This window comes from Vigna angularis, chromosome 6, assembly GCF_016808095.1.
Source record: "Vigna angularis cultivar LongXiaoDou No.4 chromosome 6, ASM1680809v1, whole genome shotgun sequence".
Lineage (NCBI taxonomy): Eukaryota > Viridiplantae > Streptophyta > Magnoliopsida > Fabales > Fabaceae > Vigna > Vigna angularis.
The window spans coordinates 33282501-33295662 of record NC_068975.1 but is presented as its reverse complement, the minus strand read 5'-3'; the positions used below and the strand labels follow the sequence as shown (position 1 = coordinate 33295662).

Genomic DNA, 13162 nt, shown 5'->3' with positions numbered 1-13162 from the left:
TGTCTGGTGATTCGCATAGCGAATCCTGTCGTTATGCAACTGGTGATGGTCTGGAACTACTACTATTTTAATTTGAAGGGCGAGTTTGGGTGCATAGCGAGTCTTTGGGAGGGGTAGTCTTTGTCTAGGCTCTCGCATAGCGACCTGGGTGCGCTATGCGAGAGGTTGGTAGTCTGGTGCATGCTGTGAGTTAATTCGCATGGCGAATTGGAGTGCGCTGTGCGAGACTCTCCTGTCTCGCCTTGCGAGTAGGATGCGCTCTGCGAATCCTCTAAGTCCAGAGTTCTCTTTTGCTCTTGTTTTGGTTGAACTAAGTGTGTGGAATGATTGGAATGCATAGTATGATGGTGGTCATGTTATTACAATTGAAAGTATGTGAATGTATGAGACATGTTTGGTGGTTGAATGTAACAAAGTATGGTTGATGGACGTAATTTCATGCTCCTCAAGGAGAGGATTCATGGTGGTGCCCTTGGTGTGTTTTAGAATGATTTGCATGGTAGCTCAGTATTGGGGGTTATCCTGACGTTCCAATGGTCTTTCATGCTCAAGTAGAGAGGATTGATCCATGAGGAGTAGCGGGAGGTCCTAGTCTTGGGTGCTTCCAGTATGGTCCAAGGTGAGTGATAACGGACTAACCTCGTGAGTGTGGTAGGGTGAAACCCATTAGCAATAGCTTTGCAAAGCAGTAGAAGCCACCACAAGTGCATGACCCGTCATAGCTCGACAATCATTATAAGCCCGGACGAGTCAAGTTTAAAGTGCAACAAGTCATGATTATTATAACATGATTTTTGTATATCTAGCTCACCCTTACTTCTGTGTTGTGTTTTACTTGTGTGTGCTTTTCTTTTGCAATGATCATCCACTTGAATGTGAACAGAGATGGATGAGGTGCCTCTAGAGCAGGCTTTGGAAGGAGATGACGCTACCGCTGAGTCTAGTTAGAATTCCTAATTGTTTTTGTTGATGTTTAAATACTCTAATGCGTTTAAAGTTTTAAATTAGGACTTTTTTTGGGATGACTATAATTTGAATACTTTATTATAGTCTTTTTCTAACTGTTCTATTATATTAAAATGTTTACTTACTATATTATATATTTCTATATAATATAGGATGTTACAATAATTATTATTATTATTTTTCTTTTTTATTAAACCGAGAGACATTATTATTTTTCTTCTTTTTTAAAATAGAGAGACTGTTTTTTCACCGGTAACTATAGAAAAATATAACTATTTAATATAAAAATAGATTTATTAATTATGTGTTTATTTATATTCTACATTTATTTTAAACAATTAACCAATTGTTTGGCTTTAAACATAATTACAAATTTTAAATATATTTTTTTATCTGTGGCATTTAAAGTGTAAGGGTTTATCTTTGGCGGACAGAAGAAACCGGATTGGCAAAAGACTTTTAAATCAAAGAAAAATTGGAAAAAAATAATAATGGAAATATTTTATCTTCTTTGCTCTATCGTGTCAACTTGCCTCACCTCTCTTCTGCTCTCCCTTATCCTTGCCTTTAACACGCTACTGCGGCGGCGGGAATCCGCACGCGCCGCTTCTTCCTTATCCAGTGATGAAGACGAATCCGTATCGCTCTACGAAGGCACAGTGTGGCACCAACGTCGTCACCCTGTAAACCATTCATTCCAATATCGGGTTCGCTACGCATTCATTGACCTCGACTGTGCATCTCACGCGCCTCACGACCATCTTTCTCCCGATGAAGCTCGCCAAATTACCGATACCAATGGACCAATGTAATTCATTTTTTTTTTCTACTTTTTCCCCATTGGGTTTTGCTAGAGCCATGCAAAATTTCACCTTGACGTTCAATTTGTTTTCAGTGACTAATAGCTTATGGCTTGAGCTGTTGTTAAAATCAACTTTATCTGTATAAGCTTTTGGAGAAGTTAGACCGGAGAGTTTATAAAGTAGTTGCAATTTTAACTTTAAAAATCTCAATTTATTTTATTTTCTTGTTTTTGTTCACGAATAATGAGAAATTTATCTTTAAGGGAACTAAGATATTTTCTTTTTCTACGCTGGGAAGTTTTGATTTGATATTGCTTCATGTCGAACCCAATTTCGCAGTTTTCTCCTGACAATCCCTCCTAGTGTGGGTTATGAGCAGAATCCTTTGAGTGTGTATTATTGTTATGCTGTTGAAGGCTCTACTAAACGGTTGAAGAAGTGCATTGCTGAGGTGTGTGACAAAGATGTTATCCTTTTTAAGTTTATGTGACTTTTCTAATTTATGCTCTATTTTTTTTAAGTATCTGTGACTTTCTAATTTATGCATTGTTCCCCACTCAAGTCATCAGGTAATATTTCTCAGTATCAATTCTTCTCAACTCGCTCAAATAAGACACGTTTAGGCTTATAATTTATGTGTTCTTTTTGTTGGCATGATTGACAGCATTTTAGCAGCTTCATTTCTTATCAGTTTACTCTTTAATAAATAAAAAATAGACTTTTTTTGTTCTTCGATGGAAGTGGGGGATAAGCATTTTGAAATTCAAATGAAAATTTTCATTACCTTTTCCAATTCTATAAAATAATGTCCCCAAGTAGATATTAAGAATCTGCTGTGCAAGGGTCTAGTTATCTTACTATCAGTAGGATGTTTGGGACCATATTTTTGCTGTATTGATAGTACTGCAATTTTTTTTTCAGGTTACGAATACACCATGGGGTGAAAGAGTATCTTTTGTTTTTGACCCGCACTCTGATCTAGTGGCCAAGGCTTTGCATGTCAGTCCTTTTATGGTATGTAAGTTCCTTTTGCTTTAGTAAGGAGTCACGACATTATGGTTCACTTAACAATTATTGGTTCAATATTGTGGTATTTTATCCGGATTGAAAAAACAAAAGTTACCACCTCAGTTCCTCTCTACCCTTGTATTTTTTTTTTTCTTGTGGTTGTTGAGAATGGGTTTATTTACACTGTTCTGCATCTTTTCTTCGGTGTTCATCTTCCTGAACTGGAGATTGAGTCTACTTGCACTTAGGCAATGATATAAATAACAAGAGATAAAATTTTCTCCGTGTTTATAGAAGAGTTAGGGTAAGAAGTATACTTTTGGAGACATCACATGGAATGTTATATTCTAAGACAAATGTTTGATTAGTTGGCAAGCTTACCTTTTGCTTTTGGATTCTATGCGTTTTCTTATTCGTGCTCCCAAAGTAGCTTCAGATGATGTTGCCTGTGGAAGTTCCAGAAAAGGATAAAGTTACATTATATCACAGTCTGCTGTATACTACTGTCGTTTACATGGTATGCTTGCGATGTAGTTGCTATACATCAGATTTGCTATGAGGAAAAATTGTACTGAAAGTTGTTAAGAATAAAAATGAAGTTATTGGCAAGAACCTATGGATATGGTCTAGTAAATGCTATGATGTGGTCTACAATTATCATAATTCACTGTCTGATGTATTTAGATTAGGATGTTTTAAAATCTGACAAATATTTGATGATATCATTTTTATAGCTTAGAATATTTTTAGAGTATCTTAAAAGATCTCCTATAATTTATTCTTTTTATATATCTTATGATTTTTTTCCTTATTTAATTAGGGTCTATGTAATTATAGGCACATTGTATCATGTAAATAGGCAAATTATGTCCTACATTTACTGGATTATGTCTATATAGAACAGAGGACACGGTTTGAGCGTCTCTTCTATCTGTTTTTTGTCTTTTTATAGAGGATGCAAATAAAATACTGTCATTCTCAGAATATAGAGAGTAAATATACCACTGTTCACTATGTTAGGGAAATGAAACTGGAACTAAATGATGGTAATGAAGACTCTGTCTGGACTAATACTTTTCCTATGTATACTACAATGTTTTCTAGATATCATGGTTTACGTTAAATACTTGTCTACAAGGTTAAATTTAAGTTTTAATATAATCACAATAAGTTTTTATAATTTTTCCTCATTTTATTGATAGCAACTCCCTGTGCTATGCTAGGATATGCTAGGAAGTTGGAATATCAAAGCAAGTGATCCTGGAGAAAATCTTACAATATCAATTTCGGTTCATCAGCCTGAGCATGGAAACTATTTTACTGCCACTCTGAAAGCCAAAAAGCTGAGTTCATCCCCAGAGTTAGATCATGCAGTTTTCTTTTGGTTGATGCCTCATAAAGTTGCAGTTTGGATATATTGGCATGTAAGCTTCTTTTTCATACTTTCCTCTTGCTGCGTTCTTTTATGACAAGAAGTATTTAGAGCAAATGCTGTCAGACGTTTTTTTTTTGCAAACAATTTAAGAGTTTTGAACTTGAAATTACTAAAATATGAACTGTGATTGGAGCTGAAATTTGCTGAGAGCGGCTCCTTATAATCAGAGGCGGCCCTCTGTACTAAACACAATAGGGGACAATAGTGACTAAACTGTTGATCATGTGATCATAAGGAATAGTACCATGTCAAGCATGAACTTTCCCACAAGCTTGAGTTAGTACTTGAAGGTTTGTGAATGTATTTTTATACCTAATAGTTTTATATCTCTTAACTGAATAATCTTGTATTTTTACTGTTGATAGATAAAAACCTGTACATTATAGAAAAGTTATAGAATTGATATTTAGAAAAGGTTATAATTGCACACTCCTTTGGATTTGAATAATGATTGCTTTGGCATAATAAATATGGTTATCCACTAAATAGTTTTTAACTTAAACTTGGTTGTGTGCACAGATCTTGGGAACAAAACTTACAGAAATGCTAATGCTATACTCTTGGACATTCCTCTCGCTTATACCATGCTTAGGAAACAAATCCATCATAAAAACACTCCATTATCGTATGGAATGGTTTGACCCTTACATCAAATTGACTTTCAGCCAAGTAAATAAAATTATGCACATGTAATCCCACTTCTACATTTGATTTTAGCAAAACAATCCAAGTATAACTTCTAAAATCATCAAGTATAGTAAAAAAACTATTTGTGGCCAAGTACTGAAATTTTGGAAACAGGTACTCTAATATCCATATGAATCAATTGGTGTGTATGGCAACCTTTGTTTAGCCAAATGGAAATCATTACATATTTCATTGATAGACTTAGAAATAAAAGGATATTGTTAGTGTAGAGTATTTAACTTACTTTCAGACAAGTGTTCTTGTCTGAAATGCCAAATGTTTGAAGTGACAGTTGTACCGTGTTCAGTATGTTGATCCTGCTCCATCTTGTTTTCCACAGGCTATAAAACTGTGGTGGAAAAATGTGCGTTTTGTCCAACACCCCAGATATAACATTCCCGCATACAAGGAGGAAGCGTTGACACGGGATAAAACACTGCAGTGTTGTGGATTTAGTGATGCTAATAGGCATCTGCAACAGAGAGAAAGCGACCAAAGTTGCTTAGATGACGTTCGTTCCATAAACCGGTGCTTTAGATGGAGAGATGCTAAGTGGCCATGGTCATAGAAAATAGTAACCATTTCTTTTATATTATCGGTGTACTTTACTAGTTAAGGATTACTCATTAGTTAATGATATTATGTCACCATTGCCCTGATTTCTTAAGGATTACTCATTAGTTAATGATATTATTGGATCTTAATGTCAATGATTATCGGTATTTAAGGGTTTGAATAAGCTTTATCTCCCTTCTACTTTCAAGTACCGTTTCCATCCCCATTCATTATCTCCAAAACCTTCAATTTCCACCACCATGTGTTTGACTTTGCCTTGTTATAACTTTGAAATGTAGAAAAACCAAGTGTAATAAAGCTATCAATTCGTTGTTTTGATATATTATGATCAAATAGAATAATTTTTTAATTTCGATATTTGAAAAATTAATGCTCAAATTTTATAGAAAATGAGTATTTAGAAAATTATTTATGGAATTTTTAAAAAAAAATTATAATAACTTTAACTGTAATTGTATACATGTGTATGTGAAGAAAGGGAAAGAAAATCAAATAAACATGAACACATTCTTCCTTTTCTCTGAAATGGTTATGATAAGAGAAGATTTTAGTATTTTACATTCTTGGATTTCATAATTGTTGGTTAGGGGACAAAGCAATAGTGATTAATAGTGACTGAGTGCTGCTTGATGCCAACAACTGACAAATTACCATCATAGATTTTGCATCCTTAGCTAACTAAAGCAGCTTGACAGTGACAATTATGGCGTGATTGCATAAATTTTATTTACATGAAGAGTTTCGATGAAATTCCAAGCTAGATATATAATTTCTCATTTTACCTTTTAAAATATAAAACTAATATAACAAGATGTTTTAAATGTGTTTGTTGGTAAGGAGGAAAGTTTCCAAAAGACAAGACACAATTGGGAGATGCTTTCACAATTATTTATCATTATTTAAAAACTCATGATTATATATTGAAAATAGTTAAAGTGTGATGAGTTTAATTTTTTTTTTTTCAGGAGTCAACATTTGTTTCACCAAAACTATCAAGATTTTGTGTGTTTCTTATATTATGTTAGAAGTCTGATTTAAATATGAGACATTAGCTTCAAAACTCACATATACCTTTACTTAGCTGTATCTGAGATATTATGATGTAACTTAGATGATTCAAATACTTAATCATATCTTTCAACTTTACCCGATTTTATGAACTATATAATTCATCTTGTCATTCCTATGATAGTATACCTAGACAGTTCAGGAACCAATTAAAAAGTAAAATATCTAAATAAAATTTGTAAAATAGTTTAGGTCAAACAAATTAATTCAACTATATATCTTATAAAAAATATCAAAGTTTGTGGTTGAGGAGCCTTGATCTCAAACTTTTTTTACACATATAAAATGGTATATAGGTAATTTTGTTTTTTTAATTTGAGTATACTTGATATATTTGATAATTCTAAATTTATATATATATATATCTAAAAAAAATTGACAGCGAAGATATTTTATTTAACGCATATGTTTAATGCATGCATCCCATAATCCACAGGCAATAACATGAGCGGAAAGAAACGAAAGAAAGGTGTCCAAATTGTACAACTTGTGAGAAAGTCATGTACAATCGGTGGCCATGACTCAGTGGACTTGTCAAACAAAGAACCAAATTAGGTTGAGCCCAGCACGAAGGATCCGAGAACCTTGTAAGTAATTCTTGGTAAATACACATGAAATGTCACCGTTGACGAAATAATCTCATGTTTCACAAAAAATAGAATCACGCACATGCAAAAGAAAAACAAGATAACAAGATAGAGATGTTGACAGAAGGAAAATCCTATGTGAAGAAAAGTAGTGTTACATTGGTCTGAAGTTGATTAATTTTTGTAGAGATATTTTTGTAGCGTAAAATATATGAAGGTGATGGGAGGGTAATTTAGATGTATTTATTGTCTTGAAGTGAAAAACAGTTCCAAATTGGTTGGTAATGGTTTCCACTTGCATATAAGTTCCTACAAATGGAATATTGAAGACAGGCTCCGACACGTTTTAGAAGTAAAGAAGTCGGTAAACTAGAGAGGACAATGTCCAATCCAATGTCATGGTTTTTCCTTTTTCTTAGTAAACACGTACCAATGTTGTCTTATTCCTCTCATGTTTGCGCCATCTCTTTCACAATACATAACATAACCTAAAACACCTAAGCAATCCCTTCTACTGTCTCAAACATACATGTGACATAAATCATTTAGGCAAGATCCTCGCTCACACTCATCTCACTTCTACCGACTAACATTCCAGCTTTAATCATGATTCTACCTTAAATTTATATTATGATCCACTTCTTAAAAAATACCCTATTTTATTTTTAATCAACTTTTAAGTTTTTATTATTAACAATTAAATAATGGAAATTGAATTTTGTATGTATGCATTTTTTGCTTCTTCTACAGCTAGTATTTTTATATTTATTAACAATTTTAATTATTTTTTTTAACTTTTTATTATCATAAAAAAAATTACCATAAGTTTACAGGAGCATGTATTTTCTATTGTATAATATAGTATAAACAATAAGAAAAATATAACGCTGTAATACATAATTCTTGCTACCCGAATACGCTGTAATTACCATACGTGTAGAGAAAGTTTTTCATTTTTTTAGAAAAAAAAATCATTATACTAATAAGTTAACTAATTTAACTTTCATTAATAGAAAAAAAAATATAAATTAATATTCTATTTTTGTATATTTATATATATATATATATATATATATATATATATATATATATATATATATATATATATATATATATATATTTCATAATAAATATAATTTGTCTGTCTTATAAAATATAAATTTTATCAATGAATTTGATATAATTTCTTATATCTTATATTTTTTTATAATAAATTTTAAGACAAAAAAAAATTAATGAACTTTGAGATATTAACATACCTTAAATGTCTCAAATGTCTTTAAGTGATGAATAATATAATCTTCTTTAAAAAATTATGTAATTGATAAAATAGAAAGCATAATCAAAAGTGAAAAAAAAAATACTCATTGGAGCTCAATCAATGTAATTCAAATTAAAAAAAAAGTTAATATCTATCAAATTAAATTAAATAATCACTTTAACAACTTCACTATATTAGTGAACATAATAATCTTAAATTTACGTGGTATAATAAAAATCACAAAATTAAGCTACGAAATTAATTTAATCAACTCAGAATCTATATATATATATATATATATATATATATATATATATATATATATATATATATATATATATATATATATACATATATATATATATATATATATATATATATACATATATATATATATATATATATACATATATATATATATATACATATATATATATATACATATATATATATATGTATATATATATATATATATATATATGAAAATGATTGTAATTGTGACTAGCAGATCTGGTATTTTTTCACACCCTTATTATTAGAAACGCGAGAAATTGTCAAAACCAAAGGCCGTAACTTTTGGGATCTACTTCATATCACGTTTATTTTATTTTTTTTTTCAGTCTCTTTCGAGATGATGTTATTGGCCTAGAAATTTTGAACAAATGAATAGCATATTATTTAGCTATCATGGATCAAGTGGATGTGGATTCAAAGATATTATTTAAGTATATAAGCTGCAAATTTTTGTGAGACCACTTCCTGACAGTCTCATTCAAATTATATTTATATATTGGGAGTGATTTAAGTTGATTATTGTAAAAGTTAATAAAATTATTTTTATTGTTTAAAAAGAAAAGGAAAAGTAATCAGAAAAACAATATTTTAACATTTTATCAGAAACATATTAGAATGAAAGAATAACATAATAAAAGTATAATATATTTTTTTCTTATTAGAGAAAATGACTTTAAATCAATAATAATATGAGTATTAATTCTTCCATACTAAACACTCATGTTGGGTTTTGGACCTGTTTAGGTCCGTTTTAGATTTTGACCATAAATGAAGTTATAAGTGAAAGCATTAAATGCTTAATGGTTTAAATGGTAAAGAATTGAATTCGTTTTAAACATGAATTTTTATAAATGTTACGAACAGAGCTGTCAAAATGGGTAATCCGGCTCGACCCAACCCGATCTACCACGGGTTGGCCACTTAGTGAGCCAACCCAACCCGGCTCATTTATTAGCGAGCCGAAAAAATTTGAACCCGACTCGACCCACCACGGGTTGGTGGGTTAAACGGGTTGGCTCATTGACTCACTTAACTTTTTTTTCACCCTCTTCTTCTGAGATTATTATAACATGTTACTTTGATCGATCAAATTGAAACAGTAATAATTGGACCAATTGATATAAAAGAAAATGAAACAAAAGAACACTATTGTTATATATTCTAAGCTATCAAGCATAAAATTTTGTCAATTTAGTTTAATGAAACATACACAACCGTTTAATCAAGAAACTACATATAGCCCTTAACAAAAATATATAGCAGACAACAACACAACGCAGCACGAAAAGCTCTACTGCAAAATAAAAGTTGTGCGTTTTGAATAATTAATTTAATTAATTTGATTTTAATAAAAAAAATAGGATTTGAATAATTAATTTTATTTCAATAAAAAAAATAGGTGGGTTGGTGAGCTAACTCGGCTCACCCGGACTGGGTTCTTCGCGAACCGGGTCAAAATTGACTTGCATCAAAATTTTCACATTTTTTTTAACTCAACCCGATTTAAACCTATGATAAGCCGAATTGATTCACAGATTTCAACATATTTTGACTATACTAGTTATCAATGAAAAATCATTAAAAGAGCTTTTTCAAAAGTTAGCATTCCTTGACTTATACACTGTTAGGTGTCGTGACAATAGAGAAAAGAACTGATACAAATCACGTGTTGTGTGCTCCTTTTATGTTTCAGATTTGGTATGATCCGTTCTAGTAGTTAGGTCCAAAATATGTTAAAAAAATCTACTTTCACAAGTTTTTCACACCGCTTGTAATTTTTGGAATAGGCAATGACGTCTACGATGCAATAAGAAAACTTTTCATAACTATCACCAAACTCATTATAAATAACAAATCTTACTTATATTAGGATGAACTCAAGTGTATTATGCATTCATCTTTCCTTCAAATGTATATTCTAAATAAAGAAGAGGATAAGTGTAGTATAAACAGCTTTTAGAAGAATATAATTATTATTTTTTAAGAAAATTCAATCCATACTGTCATGGATAATTCATATTAATCAAAGCCCCTAACACCAAAAGAACGTGAACTAAATGAATGGTTTTAAATTATAAACAAATAATGAGAAAAAAAAAGGAATAGTTCTAAATATTATATAAAATAATATAATTTTTAGAAATAAACATTTCTCATAATAAATAAAGCAATAAGACTTTTAATATATTGCTAATTTAAATTACATTGTAGAACTTTTGTCACTGTCGACGGATAGTGTTTGAAAATATCAGGTCCGATCAATCATTTTAATTAAGACGAATATTCCTCACGCTGAACACGAACTAATAATGATTAAGAAAAGATAAATAACAGGGTTTGATTAAACTATAAATTTGTATAGTAAGATGAGAATGAAACAGTGGTGGGTGTGTAATTAATTATTAATATAGGGCTAATGACGAAGAAACAGTGCGGAACATTAGTAAAAGAACAACGTTAAATGCGTGGAGGGGCTATAAAAATAGTAATATCGAAGGTTTTGATTTTGATGCACGAGTATAATGATTTTAGAATCGGTGGTGATAGCGTGGCAGCGGCAGGAATCACAAGTGGTGTAGCGGTTTCGTGTGGGGTGGCACACAACCATACACTTACACACACATAACATAACACGTGATTTAAAATATTTGAAAAGCGTGGAACACGTGCTGAAACTGTATGCAACACAAGACGCCGATCGCTGTCCCTTTCCACCGCATCCTTCACTCTTCCCGCCGATAATTCTTTGCCTTGTGCTTTACGTGTTCTTATGTACAAATACTGTCCAATGTTTGCTTTCGCACATATTTATAATACGTCTTTCATTCATTCTCTACCTTAATTCTCTTCGCTTTCTCTCTCTAACTTCAAACTCAAACATGAGGCGAAACTGCAACTTGGAACTTGCCCTTTTCCCTCCCTCCGATTCTGACCCTCTCCGCCACTCCAGGTAACCAACCAACCCATTTTCTAAATTCATTTCATTCTCTTCTTCTCTTTTCTTTCATTTCGGTATTCAATTTTTTGTTTTTCTTATGAAAGGGTTCAAGGAGCTACGGAAACCAGTCCGCTCCATCACCACCACCGCCAGGAACACCAACAACAACCACTCACAATTTTCTACGACGGCAAGATTTGTGTTGCAGATGTCACCGAGCTTCAGGTATGTTTGTTCGTTGCAATTTCTTTTTCAGCATTCCGTGCTCCTTGTTTATTATGGTTTTTTCTATGCAATCAGATCTAGAAAATGTGTTGTAGATAATTGGATCGGCTTTTGTTGGTAGTTAGAGCCTTATACAAAACATAAATATCTGCATGCAATAAATTGGAGCCAGTGTAGATGATCAGATTTAGGGAGTATAATAGGAATTATTACAGCATTCATTAATATTGTTTTACTGAATAAAAAGGAAAAATCGTATACATAATTTATTAATGTAAAATGACATGAAAGGTGATAACATTTTAAAAGGGGGATAGGGTGGTTGCCGACAAGTTTGGTGTGTAAGCAGTAGAAGAAGTAAAATAAAAAGATTTTTAGAAGGATAAAAGAAACGGTAGGTGACAATGGTGGAGGAGTCAACAAGTTTCCTAGAAACTTCATAATCCACCACAGACTTCTTCTTTTGACTTCCAAAACTGCACGCAACTTGTTTACCAAAATACATTCATGGCATGCTTTTCTTTTTTGAAAGTCACCGTCTGGTACACTTTATTTATCGAAGAAGAAAGGCATTGAATTGGTGAATTTTGTGAGTTTAACAGTAAGTGGGTTGGTGTTGTGCAGGCTAAATCTATTTTAATGCTTGCAAATGGAAAATTGGAAGAAAGAACGAGGACAGGAAGTGGGTCAGAGGCATCTTCTCCAACAGTTTTGCAATCTCCTAATCAATTGTATAGCCCTGGCAGTGGCCTTTCTATGAGAAAATCGTTGCAACGCTTCCTTCTCAAGAGAAAGAATCGGGTTCAAGAAGCCTCTCCATATCATCACTAGTTAATTATGCAATCTCATAATGTATCAGAGCACCTTCTGTTTCCAATCAATCATTCCCTTCTTTCTTTTTTCACTACTTTCTTAGGTTTACCATTTCATACCTTTTTTAAATCTTCATTTTTGTCTTCTACACCCTGTAAATACTTACCTTCCAAACCTTACTTAATTTAAATCTCTTTCACTTCATTTATTTCTTTCTATTTCTTCTTATTAATATATATACTTTTTCTTTCTTTCTTTCTTTGCATCTCAACTCAGTTATTCTTTTTATTCAATGTTCTTCTCAGACTGATAACTTATTGTTACTTCTGTATGTTATATGAGTATTTAATAAAAGTAGCACAGAAGGTTTACAAATAACTGGTATTTAACTAGACTGATTGTTCAATAGATCATATCATATGTTCTGCTCATTAAAATAATCTCATTGTTGTTGGGCGTGCTTAACATTATATTTTTTTATTAAACTGTTGATGTAGTATT

The 13162-nt window shown here is 31.7% G+C and overlaps 2 protein-coding genes across 2 annotated transcripts; both read left to right on the top strand.

Moving 5' to 3' along the window:
- Positions 1 to 1442: 1442 nt before the first annotated feature.
- LOC108341008 (uncharacterized) lies at positions 1443 to 5635 on the top strand. The gene is made up of 5 exons (XM_017578606.2): positions 1443 to 1774; positions 2109 to 2220; positions 2691 to 2783; positions 4001 to 4201; positions 5240 to 5635. Exons 1-5 carry the CDS (start codon positions 1458 to 1460, stop codon positions 5465 to 5467), a joined length of 951 nt encoding a protein of 316 aa, XP_017434095.1. The 5' UTR covers positions 1443 to 1457; the 3' UTR covers positions 5468 to 5635.
- A 5820-nt stretch (positions 5636 to 11455) lies between these two features.
- Positions 11456 to 12917, top strand: LOC108341012 (protein TIFY 5A). The gene is made up of 3 exons (XM_017578612.2): positions 11456 to 11635; positions 11728 to 11848; positions 12473 to 12917. Exons 1-3 carry the CDS (start codon positions 11565 to 11567, stop codon positions 12677 to 12679), a joined length of 399 nt encoding a protein of 132 aa, XP_017434101.1. The 5' UTR covers positions 11456 to 11564; the 3' UTR covers positions 12680 to 12917.
- Positions 12918 to 13162: the final 245 nt, after the last annotated feature.